The 22,257-nt window shown below is 40.6% G+C and overlaps 1 protein-coding gene and 1 pseudogene across 5 annotated transcripts in view; both read right to left on the minus strand.

Moving 5' to 3' along the window:
• FAN1 (FANCD2 and FANCI associated nuclease 1) overlaps window positions 1-11,166 on the minus strand; it is a 33,961-nt gene extending 22,795 nt beyond the window's left edge. For 4 of the 5 annotated variants that reach the window (XR_015252829.1, XM_086711364.1, XM_086711366.1 and 1 more), the window contains exons 1-4: window positions 10,987-11,166; window positions 9,107-10,522; window positions 7,023-7,163; window positions 4,703-4,904 (exon numbers count right to left, since the gene is read on the minus strand). Coding sequence is in view for 4 of the 5 variants with exons in the window: in XM_086711364.1 (XP_086567490.1) it covers window positions 4,703-4,904; window positions 7,023-7,163; window positions 9,107-10,370 (1,607 nt within the window). In the remaining variant the exon portion in view is untranslated. Of the gene's footprint in view, window positions 1-4,702; window positions 4,905-7,022; window positions 7,164-9,106; window positions 10,523-10,696; window positions 10,848-10,986 lie in introns of those variants that run through there. The other variant, XM_086711365.1, reaches the window with a different exon arrangement.
• Window positions 11,167-19,852: 8,686 nt separating this feature from the next.
• LOC147580370 (small ribosomal subunit protein uS14 pseudogene) lies at window positions 19,853-22,191 on the minus strand (annotated as a pseudogene).
• Window positions 22,192-22,257: the final 66 nt, after the last annotated feature.

Below are 22,257 nucleotides of genomic sequence, written 5' to 3' on the forward strand. Positions count from 1 at the left end.
GATACCATCTAGAACAGTGTTTCTCAGGGCACCTGGGTGGCTCAGTTGGTTGAGCATCTGACTTTTGATTTCAGCTCAGATCATGATCTCATGGTTCATGGAATCGAGCCTTACATCAGGCTCTGTGCTGATAGTACTGAACCTGCTTGGGATTCTCTCTCTCCTTTCTCTCTGCCCCTCCCACATGCACACTCACGCTCTCTCTCAAAATAAATAAATAAACATTAAAAAAAATAGATCAACGTTTCTCAAACTTGGCACTATCGAGATCTGGGCACAGCAATTCTTTGCTGGGGAGGAGGGCGCTGTTATAGGAGGAGGGTATTCATTACAGGATACTCAGCAGCATCACTGGCCTCACTAAATGCTAGCAGCACCCACTTCCCTCTTCATCACGACAATCAAAAATACCTCCAGATGTTCCCTGGAGAGCAAAGTCACTCCCCAGAAGCTATTAACCTAAAAGAAGTGCTGCATCTCTAGGGGTGTTGTAGGAATCAATGCCACCACCAGAGGCATGAGGGGACAGGGGTGAGATTCTTATCACACCACCATTTAATTGAGAACCACTCATCCACAGAGACTAATAAAAAGAGTCCAATTCCTCCATCTTCATTCAGAGCCCCAGCAATGCAGTCAGCCAAGTCTCCGAGTTCAGAAGGAACCATAAAACATGGTAAAATGAACAGTGATTATCTACTGGGATGAAGAAAGTGTAAATGATGCGCCTTTTTCTGTTTCTTCATAATAACAGCAGAGTAAGATAACAAAACACTGCCCTCACATGGGGCTGTCAGAGACAGATCCCAGTGCAAGGCTCTAAAACAAAATGAAGAAATAAAGTACAGTCTTGAAGGACAGTGATTTTAGTACAACTAAAATAGCCTTGAGAATCTTATGCTCCTTCCTACAAGTCCAAAGTTAGGAATAAAAAAAAAAAGTTAACCTTATTTCTTTTATTTCTGTTCATATGCTTAGTGCTTATACTGAGAGTGTTGCTTGCTAATTTTAATGTTCACTTACTTATAAAATGTTATATAAGGTTAACAAAAAATATGTAATGAATGCAATTATAGAAAGGATTTAGAATGCAGGATACAAAATCAATGTACAGAAATCTGCTGCATTTCTATATAACAATTATGAAGCAACAGAAAGAAATTAAGAAAACAACCTCATTTACAATGGCACCAAAAATAATAAGGTACCTAGGAATAAACCTAACCAAAGAGGTGAAAGACCTGTACTCTGAAAACTATAAAACACTGATAAAAGAAACTGAAGAGACATTCCATGCCCATGGATTGGAAGAACAAATATTGTTAAAAGTCTGTAGAACCCGGGGCGCCTGGGTGGCTCAGTCAGTTGAGCATCTGACTTCGGCTCGGGTCATGATCTCACAGCTTGTGACTTCGAGCCCCGCATTGGGCTCTGTGCTGACAGCTCGGAGCCTGGAGCCTGCTTCAGATTCTGTGTCTCCTTGTCTCTCTCTGCCCCTCCCCTGCTCACACTCTGTCTCTCTCCCTCTCAAAAAATAAACGTTAAAAAAATTAAAAAAAAAAAAAAAAAAAGTCTGTAGAACCCAAAGCAATCTACACATTTAATGCCATTCCTGTCAAAGTACCAACAGCATTTTTCACAGAACTAGAACAAACAAGCTTAAAATTTGTATGGAACCACAGAAAACCCAAATAGCCAAAGCAACCTTGAAAAAGAAAAGCAAAGCTGGAGGCATCACAAGTGCAGAGCTCAAGTTATACTACAAAGCTGTAGTAATCCATAATCCTTACACCCAATGTGGGTCTTGAACTCACAGCCCCGAGATCAAGAGTCCCATGCTCTACCAACTGAGCCAGCCAGGCACCGACAAAGCCGTAGTAATCCAAACAGTATGGTACTGGCACAAAAATAGACACGTAGATCAATAGAACAGAAAATCCAGAAATAAACCTACAACGTCAATTAATCTTGACAAAGCAGGAAAGAATATCCAATGGAAAACAGTCTCTTCAACAAATGGTGTTGGGAAAACTGGACAGCAACACGCAGAAGAATAAAAAATTAAACCACTTCCTTACACCATACATGAAAATAAATTCAAAATGGATTAAAGACCTAAATGTGAGTCAGGAAATCATAAAAACCTTAGAGGAGACAGGCAGTAACCCCTTTGACATTGGCTGTAGCAACTTCTTACTAGTTATGTCTCCTGAGGCAAGGAAAACAAAATCAAAAATAAACTATTGGGACTACATCAAAATAAAAAACTTCTGCACAGCAAAAGAAATAATCAACAAAACTAAAAGACAATCTATGGGATGGGAGAAGATATTTGCAAATGTCATATCAAATAGTATCCAAAATCCATAAATAACATACAAAACTCAATACCCAAAAAATAAATAATCCAATTTAAAAATGAACAGAAGATATGAACAGACATTTCTCCAAAGAAAACATTCAGATGGCCAACAGACACATGAAAAGATGCTCATCATCACTTACCATCAGGGAAATGCAAATCAAAACTACAAGGAGAGGGCACTGGGGTGGCTTAGTCAGTTAAGCGTCTGACTCTTGGTTTCAGCTCAGGTCATGATACCACGGTTTTGTGAGTTCAAGCCCTACATCGGGCTCTGCGCGGGCAGTGTGGAGCCTGCTTGGTATTCTTTCTCTCTCCCTCTCTCTGCCCCTTTCCTACTTGCTCTCTCTCTCAAAATAAGTAAATAAACTTAAAAAAAAAGAAAACTACAATGAGCTATCACCTCACACCTGTCAGAACAGCTGAAATCAACAACACAAGAAACAACAGGTGTTGGCAAGGATGTGGAGAAAGGTAAATTCTCCTGCACTGCTGGTGGGAATGCAAAGTAGTGCAGCCACTCTGGAACAGAGTATGGAAGTTTCTCAAAAAGTTAAAAATAGAACTAGAGGAGGATCCAGCAACTGCACTACTAGGTATCTACCCAAAGAATACAAAAATACTAATTTGAAGGGACATATGTGCCCTGGTGATTATTGAAGCATCATTTACAACAGCCAACTTATGGAAGCAGTCCAAGTGTCCATCAACTAATGAATGAATAAAGATGTGGTATATGTATACAATGGAATATTATTCAGCCATAAAAAAGAATGAAATTGTGCCATTTGCAACAATGTGGATACAGCCAGAGAGTATAATGATAAGTGAAATAATTCAGCCAGAAAAGACAAATACCACGTCATTTCACACATACATGAAATTTAAGAAATAAAACCAACAGCGAGCAAAGGGAAAAAAATAAGAGGGAGGAGAAATCAAGAAACAGACTCTTAATTACAGAGAACAAACTGATGGTTATCAGAGAGAAGGGAAGTGTGGGGATAGGTTAAATATGTGATGGGGATTAAACAGGGCACTTGTGATGAGCACCAGAGGGTGTTGTATAGAAGTACTGAATCACTCTATTGTACACCTGAAACTTATATAATACTGTGTTAACTGGAAGTAAAATAAAAACTTTAAAAACAACTTAAAAAGAAAGGACTTTGAAGAGATTTAACATACTACAACCATGTGGATCTTAAAGCCAATTAACTCTAAATACATAATTAAAATATTTTTTTAAAAAGATACAGTATAAACTTTTTGAAGTGTTAGTAGTGACAATTTTCTTAATAATTTTTTATACCTATGTTTTATAAAAGAGTAGTATTTATAATATCTTCCCAACAAAGATGGGCTCTTGGCAAGTAACAGCTGAAAGTTACCTGTGCACAAGCACATGTATATCTTTGTGTGTATTCAGATACACACAACATATATATTATACAAAATAAATAACACTGACACTGTTTTAAAGTATTTTCAAAAGCATCACTCACTTCATCCTCAACAATTCCAGAACAGTGGACTCCCAGACTAAAGTTATTATAGTTGTATTTTATAGATCATGTGAGCAGAAGAAATAAATTCTTAAAGTTTTCACATTTTTCCCAAACTGAAACAGTTCAAGGTTGTCACAAAAGCTAAAGAGGGGTGTCTGGGTGGCTCAGTCAGTTAAGCATCAAACCCTTGATTTCAGCTCAGGTCATAGACTCATAGTTCATGACATCAAGCCTCACGTTGGGTTCTGTGCTGGTAGTATGGAGCCTGCTTGGGATTCTCTCTCCCTCTCTCTCTGTCTCTGCCCCTCTCTAACTCATGCCCACCCATGCTCTCCTTTTCTCTCTCTCTCTCTCAAAATAAAAAAAAATTAAAAAAAAAAAAAACAAAAGAAACAAACCACAGTTTTTAGTAAATTTTATGTCTAAACTCAAAAATAGTTGCATATTAAGACTGACAGATTACACTTCAATAAAAAGTTGACTAAAATAAATATCTGACTGAATAGTTTAGCCTTAAATCCTGTAGGAACAGTAGCCAAAACTGCATTTTTCTTGAATAATAAAATACTAGAATTTACTAAAGGCCTATTGCCTCCTAATTTTTCTTGGTCCTAGAAATTTCTTGCTCCAGATATAGTACTACAAGAATTATAAATAATAAACCAAGAAAGAATCCAGGCTATTGTAATAAGCCTTGTAATACTCTTTTGACTTCTTAATCTAACTGCAACTGAAACAAGTAATTATATTTTGAAAAAATGTACTGTTATAATAAGTTAATATGTGCTATCAACATTTTAAATGCTTTTATTGTTATGACGGTCAACAAAACCTTTTTAAAATCACGGCACCGATTCCAGACTGATTTTTTCCCCAAGTGCAGACTGAAGGCTGTTTGGCCAATTTGAGAAAGGTGTCCACGAGTTGCTGTTTCTGTCCATTGGGATTCACTAAGTGGAAGGTCTTGGCCAGGATTTTTAGTTCAGGAGCAGAAAGCAGTTCAAGCACTTCAGAGAGTTCTTGCAACTCAGACTCTGAAATGGATTTTAAAAAAAGAAAAAAAGTTAAACATAGTTTTAAGGAATTTTACTATTTTCTAGCTCTATTTACTTTAAGAAGAATGAAGCTTAGTTATATGCAAATATAATGGAATTCTACTGCAGAAATTGTAATTAGTTTGCCAAAGCAATTATTAAAGAATATAGAGGGGCACTTGGGTGGCTCAGTTGGTTAAGCGTCTGGCTCTTGATTTCAGCTCAGGTCATGATCTCATGGTTTGTGAGGTTCTGTGCTGACAGCCTGGAGCCTGCTTGGGATTCTCTCTCCCTACCTCTCAGCCCCTCCTCCTGCCACCCCTTGCACGTATGCTCACATGCTCTCTCTCAAAATAAATAAACACACACACAAAAAAAGAATATGGAAAATAGATACCTCATAACAGTTATAAATTAATAGAATTTCTCACTAAAAAAACAAAGGAAAATAAAATAAAGACACATATGGATAGCCATTATAGCTTGCACATTCTCCTTAAAAACTCACTGGTATATTTGCTCTCGGATTACAAACACTTCAAATGGACCTCTCCCAAAGCTGACCATCAGCTCTCCTCCCTCCCCACAGGCCTCTTCATGGATTCACTCACTCAACATACATGGATATGTCTGCTATTATAGGCCCCAAACATCACCCTAGACCCAGGATGCAGCTGAATCAGACTTGGCTGGTATCTGCCTTCTAGGCATTTACAGCTTAGGGCAGTGCCTTTTTCCTCCACTCAGCAAGTACTTAGTGGGTGTACACTGCATGCCAAGTAATCTTCTATGGCCCAGGGCACACTACAATGACCAAAACAAGTCCTGGTCCACAAGGAGCTCAGCTCCTAGCATAATAAGCAAGTATGCATGTCAGGTGGGGATAAGGGTTATAACGAAAATAAAACTGGCTATGGCAAAGCAAACATGGCAGGGAGCAAGTGGTCAGGCAAATGTCTGATGACGTGACACAGAGCACAGCTGGATGAAATGAGCCGTGTAGCAGCAAGTACAAGGCTCTGAAAGAGGAGTGCACTCAGCATGCTGAAGAACACCGAGGAGTGCTCTGTGGCCATGACAGAGCAGGAGGGGCAATCAGAGCCAGGTTCCACAGGGTTGTGCAGATCGAGGGCAAAACTCGGACTTGACTGAGTGCAACAGTGAGCCACGAGGGTTCTGGTTTTGTTGCCTAAAGGTCGTTTAAAGGTAAGTCAAGGCTCACCTGCAGCGGTTACCTGGCATGCCTGTTAAACTTGTGGATTTATGAATCTGCATCAAATCCTCCAGGTGGGGACAGGAGCTCCCAGGTGACACTATGGCACTGATGGGTAGGAAGCCGTGCTCCAAGCAGGGGTCCGAGTCCCACTGCCTAATCCTTCACATTCAAGCCTCTTCACTGAGCATCTATGCCTTCCCCCAGGCCCGCCACATCACCTAACCTCACTTTACTAACTGCTCTCCACTACAAACCACCACACAGAAACCACCTGGCTTTGGCTTGATTTGCTTATTTCAGTCTACACTGTCAGCAACTACTGAAGACTCACATTCTTCCTCCACCTACGTTTCTAGTACAACACTGCATTCAGTACAGGTAGGTGCTTAATGAATCTACTGACAAGACAACCATAGTTATCTAATAGTCTCATAGGCCTAAGTCAATGAACTTCTGAGGCAATCAACTTATAAACTATAAGAGCTGTATATGCGTGCGTGTAGGAGTAGATGAAACTTTTAGAGGCAATATTAACTTCAAGCAAACCAGCTTTATTCTATCACAAAGATAAGGCATCTGAATGAGTCAGATTCTTGCTGGAAGGTGAGAGCTGAGAAGGGATGAGTTTCTTCAGCGGCCCACGGCCACCTATCTATCCAGAGAGGACTTTATCGTCCTAAATACAAAACAGCCAAGAAAACAACAGTGGTCTTCACACAGGCTAAGAATGGCTTTAACATGAATAATCTGTTGTCCTAAGGTTAAAAATTCAATTAAAAAAAAAATTACTATTTACCAGGCACCAACCAGGAAATGACACCATCCTGGTATCACCATCATTCTGCAGAAACTTAGTTATTCGTGTCATATTTTCATTTTACATTTCCTTTGACTAATCATACCTGTCTGCAGAAAGCCTGCTTGCTGCAGTTCTCCAATCACAGGTGTTAAGTCAGGAGCAATCTCTTCATATTCCAATTTATTCATCTTAATCCAGCCAAATTTACGTTGAAAAAGTCTTACATATAACTTCTGACCACTAGCTGCAAGAAAAGTTGTGAAAATTATCTCTCTTCTCAAAACAACATACAAACATTCACTTTTTAAAACTGAATACAACATATTCTATTAGAAATACACTTATGCTTACTCAACTGATCACCCAAGAACATCTTTTTCTTCCTTTGGAAGATACAATTTATTTCATATATAAGTCCCCATGGAGATGTCTCCTTGTCCTGTGTGCCTGCCACCATAGGACAGTAAGAATATCCAGGATGGGACCAGCTCTGCCACTTCTGAATTATACAAATCTATGAACCTTACCGAGACTCCATTTTCTCTTCTGTTAAAAAAGTGGGGGTGGGATGGGGCAATAACACCATCTTCCCAATGTTGCTGAAAAGATTAAACAAGATGAGGCATTCGATGATTGGTGTATAAACAACAAAAAATCTCCAAAGTTGGTCATGGTTATTGGCCATTTTAAAACTTCTAAGTACCAGGTTTCCCATTGTCTAGCCACCAACATTTTTACTCCATCAGAGAAGCCCTACCCAGAATTCCAGTTATTTTATTCTCCACTTTCAGCTTAATACGAACGACTCTATTGTTGGCTGAAAATAATCTGAAAAGATTTTCAAAATTCGTCTAGCATTGGTAGGGCAGCCATCTCTAACTTGGTGATCTTAGCCAAGTTATTTAATTAACCTGGTCAGTTTTCCTGTTATCTGGATTATCTTCAAATTTCTGCCAATTCTAAAATGGTGTAACTGTATTCCTTAAATCTTCAACTCCCCACCCCCTTTTTTTCTTTAAAGAGGAAAATGCAATCAGCAGTACTTATTTTCACACAGAGACACTGCAGATTATTCTCTGTGGGGAGCCATACACAAGAATCTGCAAAAATTCCATTCAGGGAACTATTCATTCTTCTCAATTATACAGAAGCACAGAGCCATGGACTACTCAAATGCTCACATGAATACAACCAGCACCCAACTAAAGATCTGTAACTTCCATGGACAGAAGAGTCAATGTGGTGTCATTCATGTCCACGTTCTGGTGAGGACAGCATAAGTAGAGACGGAGGCTGTGAGGATAATTAATGCAACTGTGCCTAGAGAAGTATTACTCACATGTCAAAGCAATACTAAGAATACCGTAATTCCATTGTGTGCATTTAAAACAAAAACCCTTCTCTTGAACATTCCTGGCAATGTTTAAGATCTTTTTTTTAACTCTACTGAAGAGTCAAACCTGACTACAAATTATGGGAGGTCAGTGTAGCTCCCAAGTAAGCGTTTCCTACCTCAGAAGGGACTCAGTTCCATAAAGCCATCATGGCCCTTTGGATTAGCAATGCTACAAGGGTGGCTTTTGCTCCAAATGTGCACTATCGGCTCAGAGCCACCACTGGCTGCCAAGGAACTGAGGCATAGACCATTATTTTTAAATGCACCAATTTAGCCTGAAAGTTTCCAATTCCTCCACACCCTGACCTTAAAAGGCAGAGTCAAAAAACCTAAAATTGAAGGAAAAAATAAGCCTTAATATACTTTGGTTTGTTCTTTCCTGTATTTTACTTCAGTTTTGAGAAAATGGTGTGTAAAAACAATAAAACAACCTAAATTAAGCTTGATTACATGCTCAAAAGCAAAGTATACTTTTCTAAGTCACAAAGGTATTTTTTTTAACCTGGAAAAGGCTGTTTTATTACCATCAAATATACATATAAAGGAAAAACAGATGCTTCCATTATAACCAAATTACAGCTTGTAAGGATGATACTGCAGAAGCAGACATCACCGGACACAAAATCTCTTTTTCATGCATGTTCTTCTCAAACCTTGTGGCTGGCTGATTCCCAGGAGCATTCCCAGAGGACTCACAGAACCACACTGACTCCTTGTGGTCATTAGGTTACTGCCCAAATCAGGCCAGCAAATGGAAAACAAAAACTTGAAAGCACACGAGCTTGAGATACCTGATAATTGATAAAATTTAGTTACAATTCCCCTCTCATGTTCATCAAAGAGCATCCTATCTTCTTCATTCTCAAATACAGCTCTCAGCACCACGAGGAAACTCCGAAGGTAGTAAGGATGACTTGGTGGTACTGTAATTGTTTTACCAGGAACATCACAGCTTGACCCCTGCTCCAAAGGAATTCCGCAAGTGATTTCATTCTTTAAGTCACTGTCACCTTCCAGAGAAAGGTCCTGGATGTTATGCCCTTTAGAATCATCATGTGTAGAACTATCAGACTTTGCCTCCCAATTTGACAACTGTGTTTTAGTTTCTGAAGCAACAGTCACTTTCACTTCTTCACAACTACCTGCCTCACATTTTTCAACATCTTGATTATCTACTCCTTTGATGCTCTCCCACTTTGCAAGACTGTGCTCTGAAGTAGACTTCAATGTATTCCCAAGAGTTAAATCTGGTGAAAATAACATAGCAGCATTATCTGAGAAGGCAGGGCCAAGGGGTGATCTCTCATATTCCTGGGTAGACGTTTGGCTTTCAGCTTCCATTATTTTTGTGCCTTCTACAGTATGTTCAGGTGTACTCTGCTCCTTAAGAGAATCACAGGCAAACACATTTTCCTTTTGAGAACTGTTCTCCAAAATTTGATCCTTGTCCTCAGTCTCTGAACAGTTATCAACCAGGGTCCTAACCACTGTGGATGAGGAACTCTGTGGACTCTTATTGGCAAATTCCTCATTCTTACCTATTGCTCTTTTAGCTTCTGTGTATCTTCTGGACAATTTAGATGACAGGCTTCCCAAAGTAATGACTTTCACATTATGATGTCTCAGCTTATCTTGATTTTTGCACCCCAAATCATCATTATTTTTAAAGTAGGGGCTGGTCTGCTGTTTTACGCCCATTTTTGCTGAATCACTTTGGTCAGGGGTTAAACTTATCTTTGATGGTGACAACTTTCCTGGTGTTACATCTTCTAAGACAATATTGGTTAAATCTACTGTAGGCACATGTGAATTTATTAAGTCAACATGCCTCTGATCAACTGGAGTGATGTCATCATTGTTAGCACACTTTTCATCAAGATGCCGGTTTAAGTCGTATCTCTGCACCATTTTACTACAAACAGGGCAGGCAAGCTTAGCAGGTGGTGCATTGTTAAAAAATGAAATAATAGAGTTACATTCTTTTGTTTTAGTTTTACTGGCTGATAAACTTCTACGAGGTCTTTTCTTCGCAGGAGCTTTCCCTTCTGACATCATGAGTATTAGAAAAACTGGGTGTCTCCAGTAATAAAACCCAGGATATCACTGGAAAAAGACAACAATGGTTTACTTTTACTTCCCTGTCTTGAAACAATACAAGGGGGGATTCTATTTGGCTTCATGTTTTTCATTTAGTCAATTTCTTCTTCCTACAAAATAAAACACATGTGGATTAAAAACACTTTAATGAATTCAACAACAGAGTGGAAAAGAGTAAAACGTGCAATGGCAGTGTCCCCTGAGATAAGCAAAATCCTGGGCTTGGGACAGAAGACCCAAGGCTCTACTCCCAGCTCTACACGCAATCTCCGTGTGACCCTTACCCATAAAATGACGGCAGTAGGCTCCGCAGGGATATTTTCTCAGACTTAAGATCTAAAATCACCCATCTTTTAAAAGGGAAAATTTGACTATTCCAGATCCCCCTTTGAAAACTACTGCATCAGTGGCTTTTTCCGGGCCAGAGAATGCCTGTCTGCCCGACCCCCGGAGTCATTCCGGCCTCACTGCCCTGCACGGAGAAACTCCACCGCGCCCCACCCCCCCCCCCACCTCCAAGTCACAGACATCTGTCAACACGCATGGGTCCCCCGTGCAGCTATGGCCACCGCACCTCTGAGGCTCGGGGGAGGACGATCCCACTGGGGCCGCGTGCGCGCACGTGGGACGCGCACCTGGGTTCCGCCAAGGTGCCCGCCCTGTCGCCCTCTTTCGCCCTCCCTCCCTACCGCCCCTAGCCACCTCCCGCGCGCCGGCCTGCCAGCGACCCCGGCCGGCCACCCCACTCCTCCCACCGGCCTCCGCGCGCCCAGGCATTCCCAGCCGATCCCCGCATCTCGGCTCGCCATAGGCTCGGCAAGTGGAGGCCCGAGTGATCGATCCCTCTTTCCTTCCAGGTTAAAGGCTCCTTCCATCCAGAGTGACCGAGTCTAGCCGAGCGGTGCAGGGACGTCCGGGAACCTCCACTCTCCACGCCTGGAGACCCCTGCACGTGCACTCGGAGGGAGCCCCTGGCCTCAGTCGTTGGGAAGGTTGCCCGTAGGGGCCGCGCTCAGCGTCAGAAGGGGCTTGCTGGGAGCAGATGCACACGGGGGCTCCACCGACCGGGCGCCCGCGAGTTCGCGCTGTGGGCTCAGTAGCTGGGCATTCCCAAAGATGAGCTGCTCGCCGCCTTGCTAGATGTGAATAACCTCCAGAGCCAAGGAACAATAAAACGAAGTCAAGTCGTTAGGGAGCAGTGAATTGGGGGTGTTCATTACTTCCGTTTTTCATATGGTTTAATTGTGAAGCCATGCAGTTAAATGTATAATAACAGATATTTAACGGGGCGCCTGAGTGGCTCAGTCGGTTAAGCATCCGACTTCAGCTCAGGCCATGATCTCGAGGCTCATGGGTTTGAGCCCCGTGTTGGACTCTGTGCTGACAGCTCTGAGCCTGGAGCCTGCTTCGGATTCTGTGTCTCCCCCTCTCTTTGCCCCTTCCATGCTCATGCTCTGTCTCTATCTCTTAATAATAAATAAATGTTAAAATTTTTTTTAAAAAAATTAGATATTTAACAACAGAAATTGGTAACTGAAAGATAAAGTGTATCACTCAGCTCTTCAGCACGGTTACCAGCTGGTTCCAGCATCCCCATGAATGACCCAGAATGTAAGCAGAAATTTCTGAGTACAGGGGCCACTTTACCAGTGTGGTCCTTTACCAGTGCTCTCCACAGTGGTCAGCACTGTGTAATTACTCTGTAAATACGTATCGAATGAATGTGGATAAATGAACAAGTCAAAGAGAAAAGGAACATGAATAGGGAATTCACCAACAAATATGTATTAAGTGCCTACCTCATTTTCTTGATGCTCAAAATATGGCAGCAAACAGAAATGAGGAATAGGGGGTGGGGGGAATCCCCTGACTTCATGGAGAATATATTCTGGTGAAGAAAGACAAAACAATAAATAATGTAGAGAATTAAGGAGGAGAACTTCGAAGAAAAAACTGGGAACATCAGGGTGAGGACGGAGATGAGAATTACAGTATGAAAGAGTGGTAAGGAAAGGCTCCACAGAAAAGGTAATCTTTGAGCAGACTTGAAGGAAGTAAGGCAGTGAATACTTGAGAGAAGAGAATTGTAGGCAGATGAAACAGCAACAGCCTCTCCCTGAGGTAGAAGCTTGCCTAACAAAAACACCAAGAAGGCCAAGACAACTCACTGGAGCAGAAGTGAAGTGAGATAGGTAGCAGAGAGAGGGCAGATCATGTAGGGTAACAAACATTTTCTGTAAAGGGCCAGGTAGTAAATATTTTAGGCTTTGTTGGCCATAGGATCTCTGGTCACACTGCTGTTGTAGTGTGAAAACAGGCATAGACAATACGTAACATAAGAGTGTGTGGCTGTGTTCCAATAAAACTTTATTTATAAGTAGCTGACCAGATTTGGCCTCTGGCTATAGTCTGCTGACCTTTAATAAAAGGGCTTGCTGGACATATGGATATTAGCATTTACTTTGAGTAATATAGAGGAACCATTCTGCATGTTGTGTTAAGCAAAGATGTTGGGGAGCAGGGACTGAAAGCAGGAGTGGAAGCAGGGAACACAGAAAGCTAATGACGTAATCCCAGGAGAGATGATAGTGGCTTGGGTCAGAGTGCTAGTGTTGCAGTTGATAAGAAATAGCAAGATTCTGGATACATTTAGTAGGTATAACCAATGAACAATTTGTTCATGGTACAGGATGTTAAGGTATGAGGGAAGGAAAAAACTGCTCTATCAACTAGAAGGATGGAAGGGAATAAATCAAGAGTTTAGATTCGGACATGTGTCTTAGTCCATTCAGGCCACTTACAGACTGGATGCTTATAAATAATAGAAATTTATTATTCACATTTCTATTGGCTAGAAGTCCAAGATCACGGTGCCAACACAATCAAGTGCTTCTTCTGGATCCCAGGCTTCTTGTTTTATCCTCACATGGTGTAAGGGGCTAGGGAGCCCTGTAGAGCCTGTTTTATAAGATCACTAATCCCATACATGAGGTTTCTACTCTCATGACACAATCACTTCCCAAAGGCCCCATATCCTAATACCATTACACTGGGGTTTGGCATTTCAACATGAATTTGGGGTAGAAGAGGCTTCCTCTTCACCCCAGGCAGGGGTGCCTGGGTGGCTCAGTCAGTTAAGTGTCTGACTTCGGCTCGGGTCTTGATCTCATGGTTCGAGGGTTTGAGCCCCACATCCAGCTCTGTGCTGACAGCTCAGAGCCTGGAGCCTGCTTCAGATTCTGTGTCTGTCTCTCTCTTTGCCCCTCCCCCGCTCATGTTCTCTGTCTCTCTCAAAAATAAACATTAAAAAAAAAAAAAAAAAAGAGGAAGGGCAGACCCAAATGTTCAGACCATGGCAACATGTAAGTTTGAAATGCCAGTTAGACATTGTTGTGGATGAAAAGACACATGAATTTATTACTGAAATAAGATCAGGAAATAAAAATTTGGGAGTCATCAGGATTTATACAGTATTAATATATGGCACCAAGGAGTGACTACAAATAGAGAATTAAAAGGTCAGGAAGACTTGGGGCACCTGGATGATGCAGTTGGTTAAACTGTTGACTCTCTGTTTCTGCTCAGGTCATGATCTTACAGTTCGTGAGTTGGAGCCCTGCATTGGGCTCCTCAATGATAGCACAGAGCCTGCTTGGGAGTCTCTCTCTCCCTCTCTCTCTCTCTCTCCCCCTCCCTCTCTCTCACAAAATAAATAAATAAACTTTTTTAAAAAATCTATAAAAGTTCAGGAAGACCTAACACTACAATAAAAAGAGGGGAGATGAGAGTGCCAGCAAAGGAGTCTGAGAAGTTACCAGTGAGGAAGAAGGAAAACACTTGGCATCCAGAAAACCAAGTGAATCATGTGTGTTGAGGATTGGGGGATATCAGATGCACCTAGAGTGGAAGTAAGATGAATGTTGAGAACAACCATTACATCTAGCAATGTGGAAGTCATTTGGTAACTTTGACAAAAGCTATTGTGGAACAGTGAAATGATTGAATAGGATTCAGGAAAGAAAGGGGAGACAGGAATTGGAGACGATGCAGGAACCCATTCAGAACCCCAGAGCTGGTATGAAGATTATTTTAAGCTGAAGGCATCAGCGGATACAGAAAGAAGCCTTCTTGGAGCTTCCCTTATCTGACTACAAGAGACTTCTAGGAAGTAAGGCTGCCATAAATTCCCTCTTTGAGGGGTAGATGAGGGTGGACTTTCATTACCAGGAAGGAGACCTAGAATATATCTACCATAAATTCTCTCTCCAGGGGAATCTTATGGCCATGGAGATGGAAAAAAACCCCACACCTGCATGAACAAGCATTATCACAAGCTTTCCTATCTCCCATTTGTTCTTCTAGAAACCCAGGTGCTCTTCCCCCAAAGGTTTTTTCTACCCCTATTTTTTTCCCCTACTAACTTTAACCATTTATCAAGCTACTTCTTTTGTAAGCTCCCATAATTTTTCTTTCCAATCTTCTTCTGTCAGGTGAATTCACAGGCCCCCAGACAATAAACCTAAGAGGGTAGAGGAAACATTTTCCCTCTCCAACAACAGTAAATGTAGAGGTTTCGTACTGAAGGAGAGCAGTGAGGTATAGCCAAAGCTAAGGGGGGAAGTGAGGTTGAGTTTTGTTTATTTAATATGGAAAAATAACAATGTGCTTATATGCTGATAAGAATACTCAGGTAGAGTAAAATATGAAGCAGGAGAGAGAAGACTTGCTGGAGGAATATTCTTAGGTAAGTGAGGGGATAGGATACAGGCTGCAAGTGAAGGGGTTGGCCAAGTAATGAAATAGCACAGCACAACAAAATCCCAAAGTATTTATGGGAATGCAATAAATCCAGTACTCACACAGTAAATGTTGTAGGGTACTGAGGAAAATCTGACTAGTCAATAAATGGTTTTTGAGAACAGGTTACCTACGTGGAAAAATGAAACTGGATCCCTACCTCACACCAAATAAATACACAGCTTAAGGCTAAATAGATTAAAGTAACAATTGTGAAAAGCAAAGCTTCAAAACTTTTGGAATACAGGCATTTTTCAGAGATATGGGTTGGGTTCCACTCCACCAAAATAAAGTGAATATCACAATAAAGCAAATGAAATGAAATTTTTGGTTCCTTGATGCATACAAAAATTATGTTTACACTACACTGCAGTCCATTAAGTGTGAAAGAACATTATGTATTAAAAAAAAAACATGTAATACCTTAATTTAAAAATACTTTACTGCTGGGGCATGGGTGGCTCAGTCAGTTAAGCATCTGATTCTTCATTTTGGGTTCAGGTCATGATCTCACGGTTCATGAGATTGAGCCCTGTGTCAAGCTTTGTGTTGACAGTGTGGAGCCTGTTCAGATTCTCTCTGTCCCTTTCTCTGCCTCTTCCTCACTTGCACTCTCTCTCTCTCTCTCAAAATAAATAAACATTAAAAAATACTTTATTTTTAAAAAATGCTAACCATCATCTGATCTTTCAGGGAGCCATAATCACTGATCAGAGATCACCATAACAAATACAATAATGAAAAAGTTTGAAATATTGAAAGTTACCAAAATGTGATCCAGAGATGTGAAATGAGCAAATGCTATAGACTTGCTTGACACAAGTCTGCCACAAACCTTGAATTTGTAAAAAACACAGTATCTGCGAAGTACAATAAAGTGAAGGGCAGTTAACATGAGATATGCCTGAAGAGGAGATTATTTTATTATCTTGAAGGTATTATAGGATTCCTTAAATAAGAGAAAAACTGCTACTGTAAAGTAAGAGATTGATAAATATGGCTATAGTTAAATTAAGAACTTTCTAATAATGGCCATTTCTATTTCTAGCAATGGCTGTGTAGCTTATATTTTACTGGGCTAAAATACTGCATATCACAAGTATGAACAATGTAAAAATTATAAACAATATAAAAATTACAGAAACAAATGTTTGGTGACAATTTTAAACAAATTATAAGCAACTGCAAAGTGTAAAACACCAAAGCCTATTTGAAAACATTGGAGAATGACCAAAAGTAGTCTGAAATTGGAGGGCCAGTAGTAAAAACAATAACAATCCATTGTAGGATTTTGACATACCTAGATGAATTATAGATTACAACAATAGCAAAAAAGGATGAGAGTGCAAATGTAAGTATATTGCTGCAATAGTCTTACATTTTATATGAAGTGGTAAAATATTAACTCTAAGTAGACTGTTTTTAAACTTTTTTAAATTTTTATTTATTTTTGAGAGACAGAGAGAGACGGAGTGCAAGTAGGGGAGGGGCAGAGAGAGAGGGAGACACAGAATCTGAAGCAGGCTCCAGGCTCCGAGCTGTCAGCACAGAGTTCGACTCAGGGCTCGAACTTACTAGCTGTGAGATTATAACCTGAGCCAAAGTCGGCTCCCCAATCAATTGAGCCACCCAGGGGCCCCTCTAAGTAGACTGTTTTAAGTCAAGGATGCATACTGTAATTCCTAAACAACTGAAATTAATGCAATGTAGAGTTAATACATTAAGGGAGAAATTCAAATAGAATATTAACATATTTGATTTAAAAAGTAGAAAAAGAGGAAGAGACAATAAAATTAGAAGAGACAAAGAGAGGGGTACCTAGGTGGTTCAGCCGGTGAAAAGTCCAACTTTGGCTCAGGTCACGATCTTGTGGTTCCTGAGTTCAAGCCCCGTTTCAGGTTCTGTGCTGACAGCTCAGAGCCTGGAGCCTGCTTCAGATTCTGTGTCTCCCTCTCTATCTGCCCCTCCCCCACTCACACTCTGTCTCTCAAAACTGAATAAATGTTAAAAAAAAAAAAGAGAGACAAAAAGAAAATAAATAGCAAAATGGTAAAACCAAATAAAACCAAACCAATAATTACATTAAATGTGCATGGACTAAAAGCTCCAATTTAAAGATAGGACTTGTCAGATTAGACTCAAAAAGCAATTCCTAACTATATGACATATAAGAGACCCAGGTAATTGGAAAGTAAGAGAATAGAAAAGGATATATTATTCAAACAATAATCAAAAGAGCCATAGTATTATACTGAAAGTAGACTTCAAGACAGAGAGTATTACTAGGGGTTTCTGGGTGACTCAGTTAAGTGTCCAACTTTGGCTCAGGTCACGATCTTGTGGTTCCTGAGTTCAAGCCCCGTTTCAGGTTCTGTGCTGACAACTCAGAGCCTGGAGCCTGCTTCAGATTCTGTGTCTCCCTCTCTCTGCCCACCCCTGCTCATGCTCTCTCTCTTTCTCCCTCTCTCAAAAATAAATAAACATTAAAAAAAAAGTTTAAAAAAAACCTTAAAAAACACACACACACACACACACACAGGAGTATTACCAGAAAAAAAGAGGTCATTTTATAGTCAAAAGGGTCAACTCATGGGGTGCCTCAGCTGAGGTCATGATCCCACGTTTTGTGAGTTTGAACCCGATGATGGGCTCTGTACTGACAGCTCAGAACCTGAAGCCTGCTTTGGATTCTGTGTCTCACTCTCTCTCTCTCTGCTCCTCCCCCACTTATACTCTGTCTCTCTCTCTTTCAAAAATAAGTAAACATAAAAAAAAAAAAAAAAAAAAAAAAAAAAAGATGGGGCACCTGGGTGGCTCAGTCAGTAAAGCAGCCGACTTCGGCTCAGGTCATGATCTCGTGGTTTGTGGGTTCAAGCCCTGCTTCGGGCTCTGTGCTGACAGCTCAGAGCCTGGAGCCTGCTTCGGATTCTGTGTCTCTCTCTCGCTCTGCCCCTCCCCTGCTTGTACTCTGTCTCTTTCTCTCAAAAATAAATAAACATTAAAAACAAATTTTTTTTAATAAAAAAAGAAAAGATGCTTTAAAAAAAAAGGTCAACACTCATGAGAAAGACATAAAAATCATAAATGAGTATGTACCTGATGGTAGGGCTTCAAAATACATGAAGCAAAAAGTGACACAATTAAAGGAAGAAATAGAAAATCCACAATCATAGAGATTTTATATGCTTTTTAAAAATGTTTCTCTAATTTTATAACTAGACAAAAAAAATCAGTAAGGATAACTAAACAAAAATATTAAAGCTTTGGACTAATTGAAATACAGAACACTATAGTTAACAACTGTAGAACACATGTTTTTTCCTCTTCTCAGTGGTATAAATTCACTAATTCTGAAACCACTTGCATATTCTAGCCTTGAGTAAATGAATACATACATTGAAGACAATGGGAGCAAGATTTCTCACTGTTGAAAAAAGGCATTACAGATGTGGAAAGAGTGAATACTAGAATATAATCTGCAGGGGCATTCGATTAGAATGAGAGGTTTGGGCATGCATTCATGTGCGGAATCCACACACACACACAACCATAATTTCCTAGCTCTGGTGAGTGGGCCTAGTAGCAATAGTAGCAATGAGCACGCTTATTTTGCTCATCTTTGTTTTAAAATACCAGTCTCCACTAAAAGAAACCAGCGTTCTGTGGGAAAATGACCAATTCCAGGGAAAAGACAGGATATGCCTGGAACATTCAGTAGCACCAGAAAATGAGGAAGTGCTCAGAGAATAATGGGAGCCTATCAGAACTCAGAACCTGGTGGCCCTCACTGTAACAAACTCAAAATGTTTTCATCTCCAGCTTCAAAGCGACAAACCGATGATCTCGAACCTCTGTATATGAGGTACTAAAGACACACCTCTGCTATGGCCTTTCTGCCAAAAGTGCATAACCTGAAATCTAATCCTGAGAAAACAGACAAATTCAATTTTGAGGGACAGTCTATATAACTGGCTTGTATACCTCAAAAATGTCATTCAAGAAAGGCAAAGAAAGCTCAGGAACTGGAAACTAAACAGACATAACAGCTACATGCAGTGAGGAATCTTGGTTACCTGATCCTGGACCGGGGGGAGAGTTAGAACGTACACTATTGGGACAAATGATAAAATCTGAATATGGACTGTGGATTACTAGCAGTGTATTGATGTTAAATTTCCTGACTTTGATAATTATAGTGTGGTTATACATTAGTGAATATTCTTTTTAATTATTATTTAAAATGTTTATTTTCGAGAGAGAGCACATGTGCACGTGCATGAGCTAGAGACGGTCAGAGAGAAAGGGGACAGAGGATCCTAAGCAGACTCCACGCTGATGCAGCGAGCCCAGTGCAGGGCTCTAACTCACATACTGTGAGATCATGACCTGAGACAAAGTCGGATGTTCAACTGACTGAGCCACCCACGATCCCCTAAATTATGATCTTTAAGAATGCTCTGTGCCCATTGTTGGGCTTGATCTCATGACCATGAGATTGAGTCATGAGTTCTACCGACTGACCCAGCCAGGCACCCCGGTTATTGAATATTCTTAGGAAATGCATACTGAGGCATTTAGGTGAAAGGGCCATGATGTCTCTAACTTCCTCTCAAACTGTTCAGAAAAAAACAAAATAGTAAAGCAAATGAAACTAAATTTACTAGAATTTTGCTGTAACTTTAAAACATAAAAATAAACGAGTTAAAAATGATACAGAGAACAACAAAAATGCTCCCTCTCATTAGCAGGAAAACATAAATGAAGACCACGGAGGTGTACACAGCAGAAAGGCAAAATATTTTTTAAACTCTGCCAATACAACCTCGGACAAAGATACAAGTAAGTCCAAGTTTGTACAACTACTTTCAAAAGCAACTTTCAAAAGCAAGTCTTTTGCACTTTCTACCCTGCGATTCTATTCTAAAAGACACTAGAGGCTAGAGCGTAAGAGTAACACTGTGTGGAAACAGAAGGTTCAAAACAGCATTGTTCCTAATAGCATAAAATGAAACAATGTCTTCATGTGACTGGGTAAATAAAATTGTGGTAGATGCATATACTGTGCAGCGCTGTAAATGAATGGATGCATGAGGGAAATCAACAGTGAAAAAGCAAGCCACAGATGAGTGTCTTATTTTCATAAAATTCAAGTACTAGTGAAGTAAACAATGCATGAAGAGATATATATGGTCAAACACATACAAATGTAAAGGAACGATGAACACAACTCAGAACCGTGGTTTAACTTTTATTTTAGAGAGAGTAGAAGGGAAAGAGAATCTTCAGCAGGCTCCACACTCAGCACAGAGCCCAACACAGGGTTCAATTCCATGACCCTGGGATCATGTCCTGAGCCGAAATCAAGTTGGATGCTCAATGGACTGAGCCACCAGGCACCCTGGTTTTCTCACTTCTTTAACATACGTGAAGTAGATGAAGAGCACCGAGTACCGTTTTGTGTTTTTAAAGAATTTATTTTTTTAAAGTAATCTACACCCAATATGGGGCTCAAATTTACAAACTTGAGATCAAGAGTCCTAGGCTCTGAGCCAGCCAGTGCCCCCGTTTTGTTTTTAGAGAGTGGTTTCTCCAATGTGTTGTTTTTCATAATTGAAGTATTTTTATTTTATGTACAATGAGCTGGCATTAAGGTAGGTAGGTATCTTGGATGACCCATTCAAGGAGATTCACTTAGTCCAACTTAATGTAGCCTATATCCTTTGAGAACTGATGGAAACACTGGTGACACATACTGAGGCCATATTGCCAGATCACACAGTACTGGTGTGAGCAGATGCGGCAAGGTGAGAACCCTGGTCAAATTTCCTCTTTCCTCAGATGGCTCTGGTAGAGCTGTTGGTGACCCATCTTGCTCTGTCAGATGCAACAAGGCAAAAAAAAAAAAAAAAAAAAAAAAAAAGTTTACATTCTATTATGTTTCTAATTTATATAGAAAAAGTATGTAAATATTCCACCAGAATGTACACTTCATAGGTATAAGAATCCTTTTGTTCGGTTATCTTGCTGGTACCTAGGATATTGCCTGGCACAAAGTAGGTATATAAAATGAACATAATCTTTAGAATGTGTCAAATATTGCATAAAAAAGCAAATGAACAGATGTGCCTCACCTAGAGGCAGGGTGAGAAATGAAGATAAAAATGATTCTAACTATGCAAAACATCAAACTGCCCTTGGACAGGTAAGGTGAATCATTTTGGGATCAAACATTCTTATCTTGACTAATCATTATGAAAGAAAGACTCAAGGGAAAGAGAACTAAGCCAGCAGTTGAATGGGGACTGGCAAACTGAATTTAAAAAGAAAGCAGGAACTCTTAGAGCCATAGAATACTCCAATTACCACTAAAACCAAATGACACTTTCACTAAGGCTGGACTGAGACCTGGAGACCTAAAGACACAACCCTCCACAGGCTCTTCCTGCCCACTCATTGTTCCCTGTGGATGAAAAACCGAAACAGCTTCGGGAAAAGCTGCTCTCATTTTCTTCCCATCGGAGGTAAAGCTTACAGCATTTCCATCAAAGCATAATATGAGGTCCTGTCGGACAAAAGGCAGTTTTCCCTGGATGGGGAGGTGAGCGCCTGGTGGTCACGGAAGATTCACCACAACTGCCAGTCTACCTTCCTTGTGTGTTCACCTTCTATCACATCTAGGTTGCATCTGCCCTCTCTGCATCTGACTGTGGACACTACTCTATAGGCTACATGAAGTCTTTGTCCGTGTGACGTGAGATCACCTCCCAAAGGGAAAGATGTTAAGACACGAGTATGGCAATGTCACTGTGTTGTAGAAGGATGACCAAGCAGTGGGAGAAGAAAGTCAGGACCCCAAAGAGAGAGGACCCCTGCTGTAGACAGCTGCCTGTGACAGGGGTGGCTGGCTCCTGTGCCCTTGTCAGCCTGCAGACCAGCTCCTGCTCACCAGCTGGTGGGCCCTTTCTGGCCTTCACCTGGGCCACAGCAAGGACACAGTGTGCAAAGGGGCTTGGCAGCTACATCCAGCTTCACGCCCAGAAGAAGCGAT

The sequence above is a fragment of the Puma concolor genome, chromosome B3 (assembly GCF_028749965.1).
Source record: "Puma concolor isolate L17-30 chromosome B3, mPumCon1.1.hap2, whole genome shotgun sequence".
NCBI classification, from domain to species: Eukaryota; Metazoa; Chordata; class Mammalia; order Carnivora; family Felidae; genus Puma; species Puma concolor.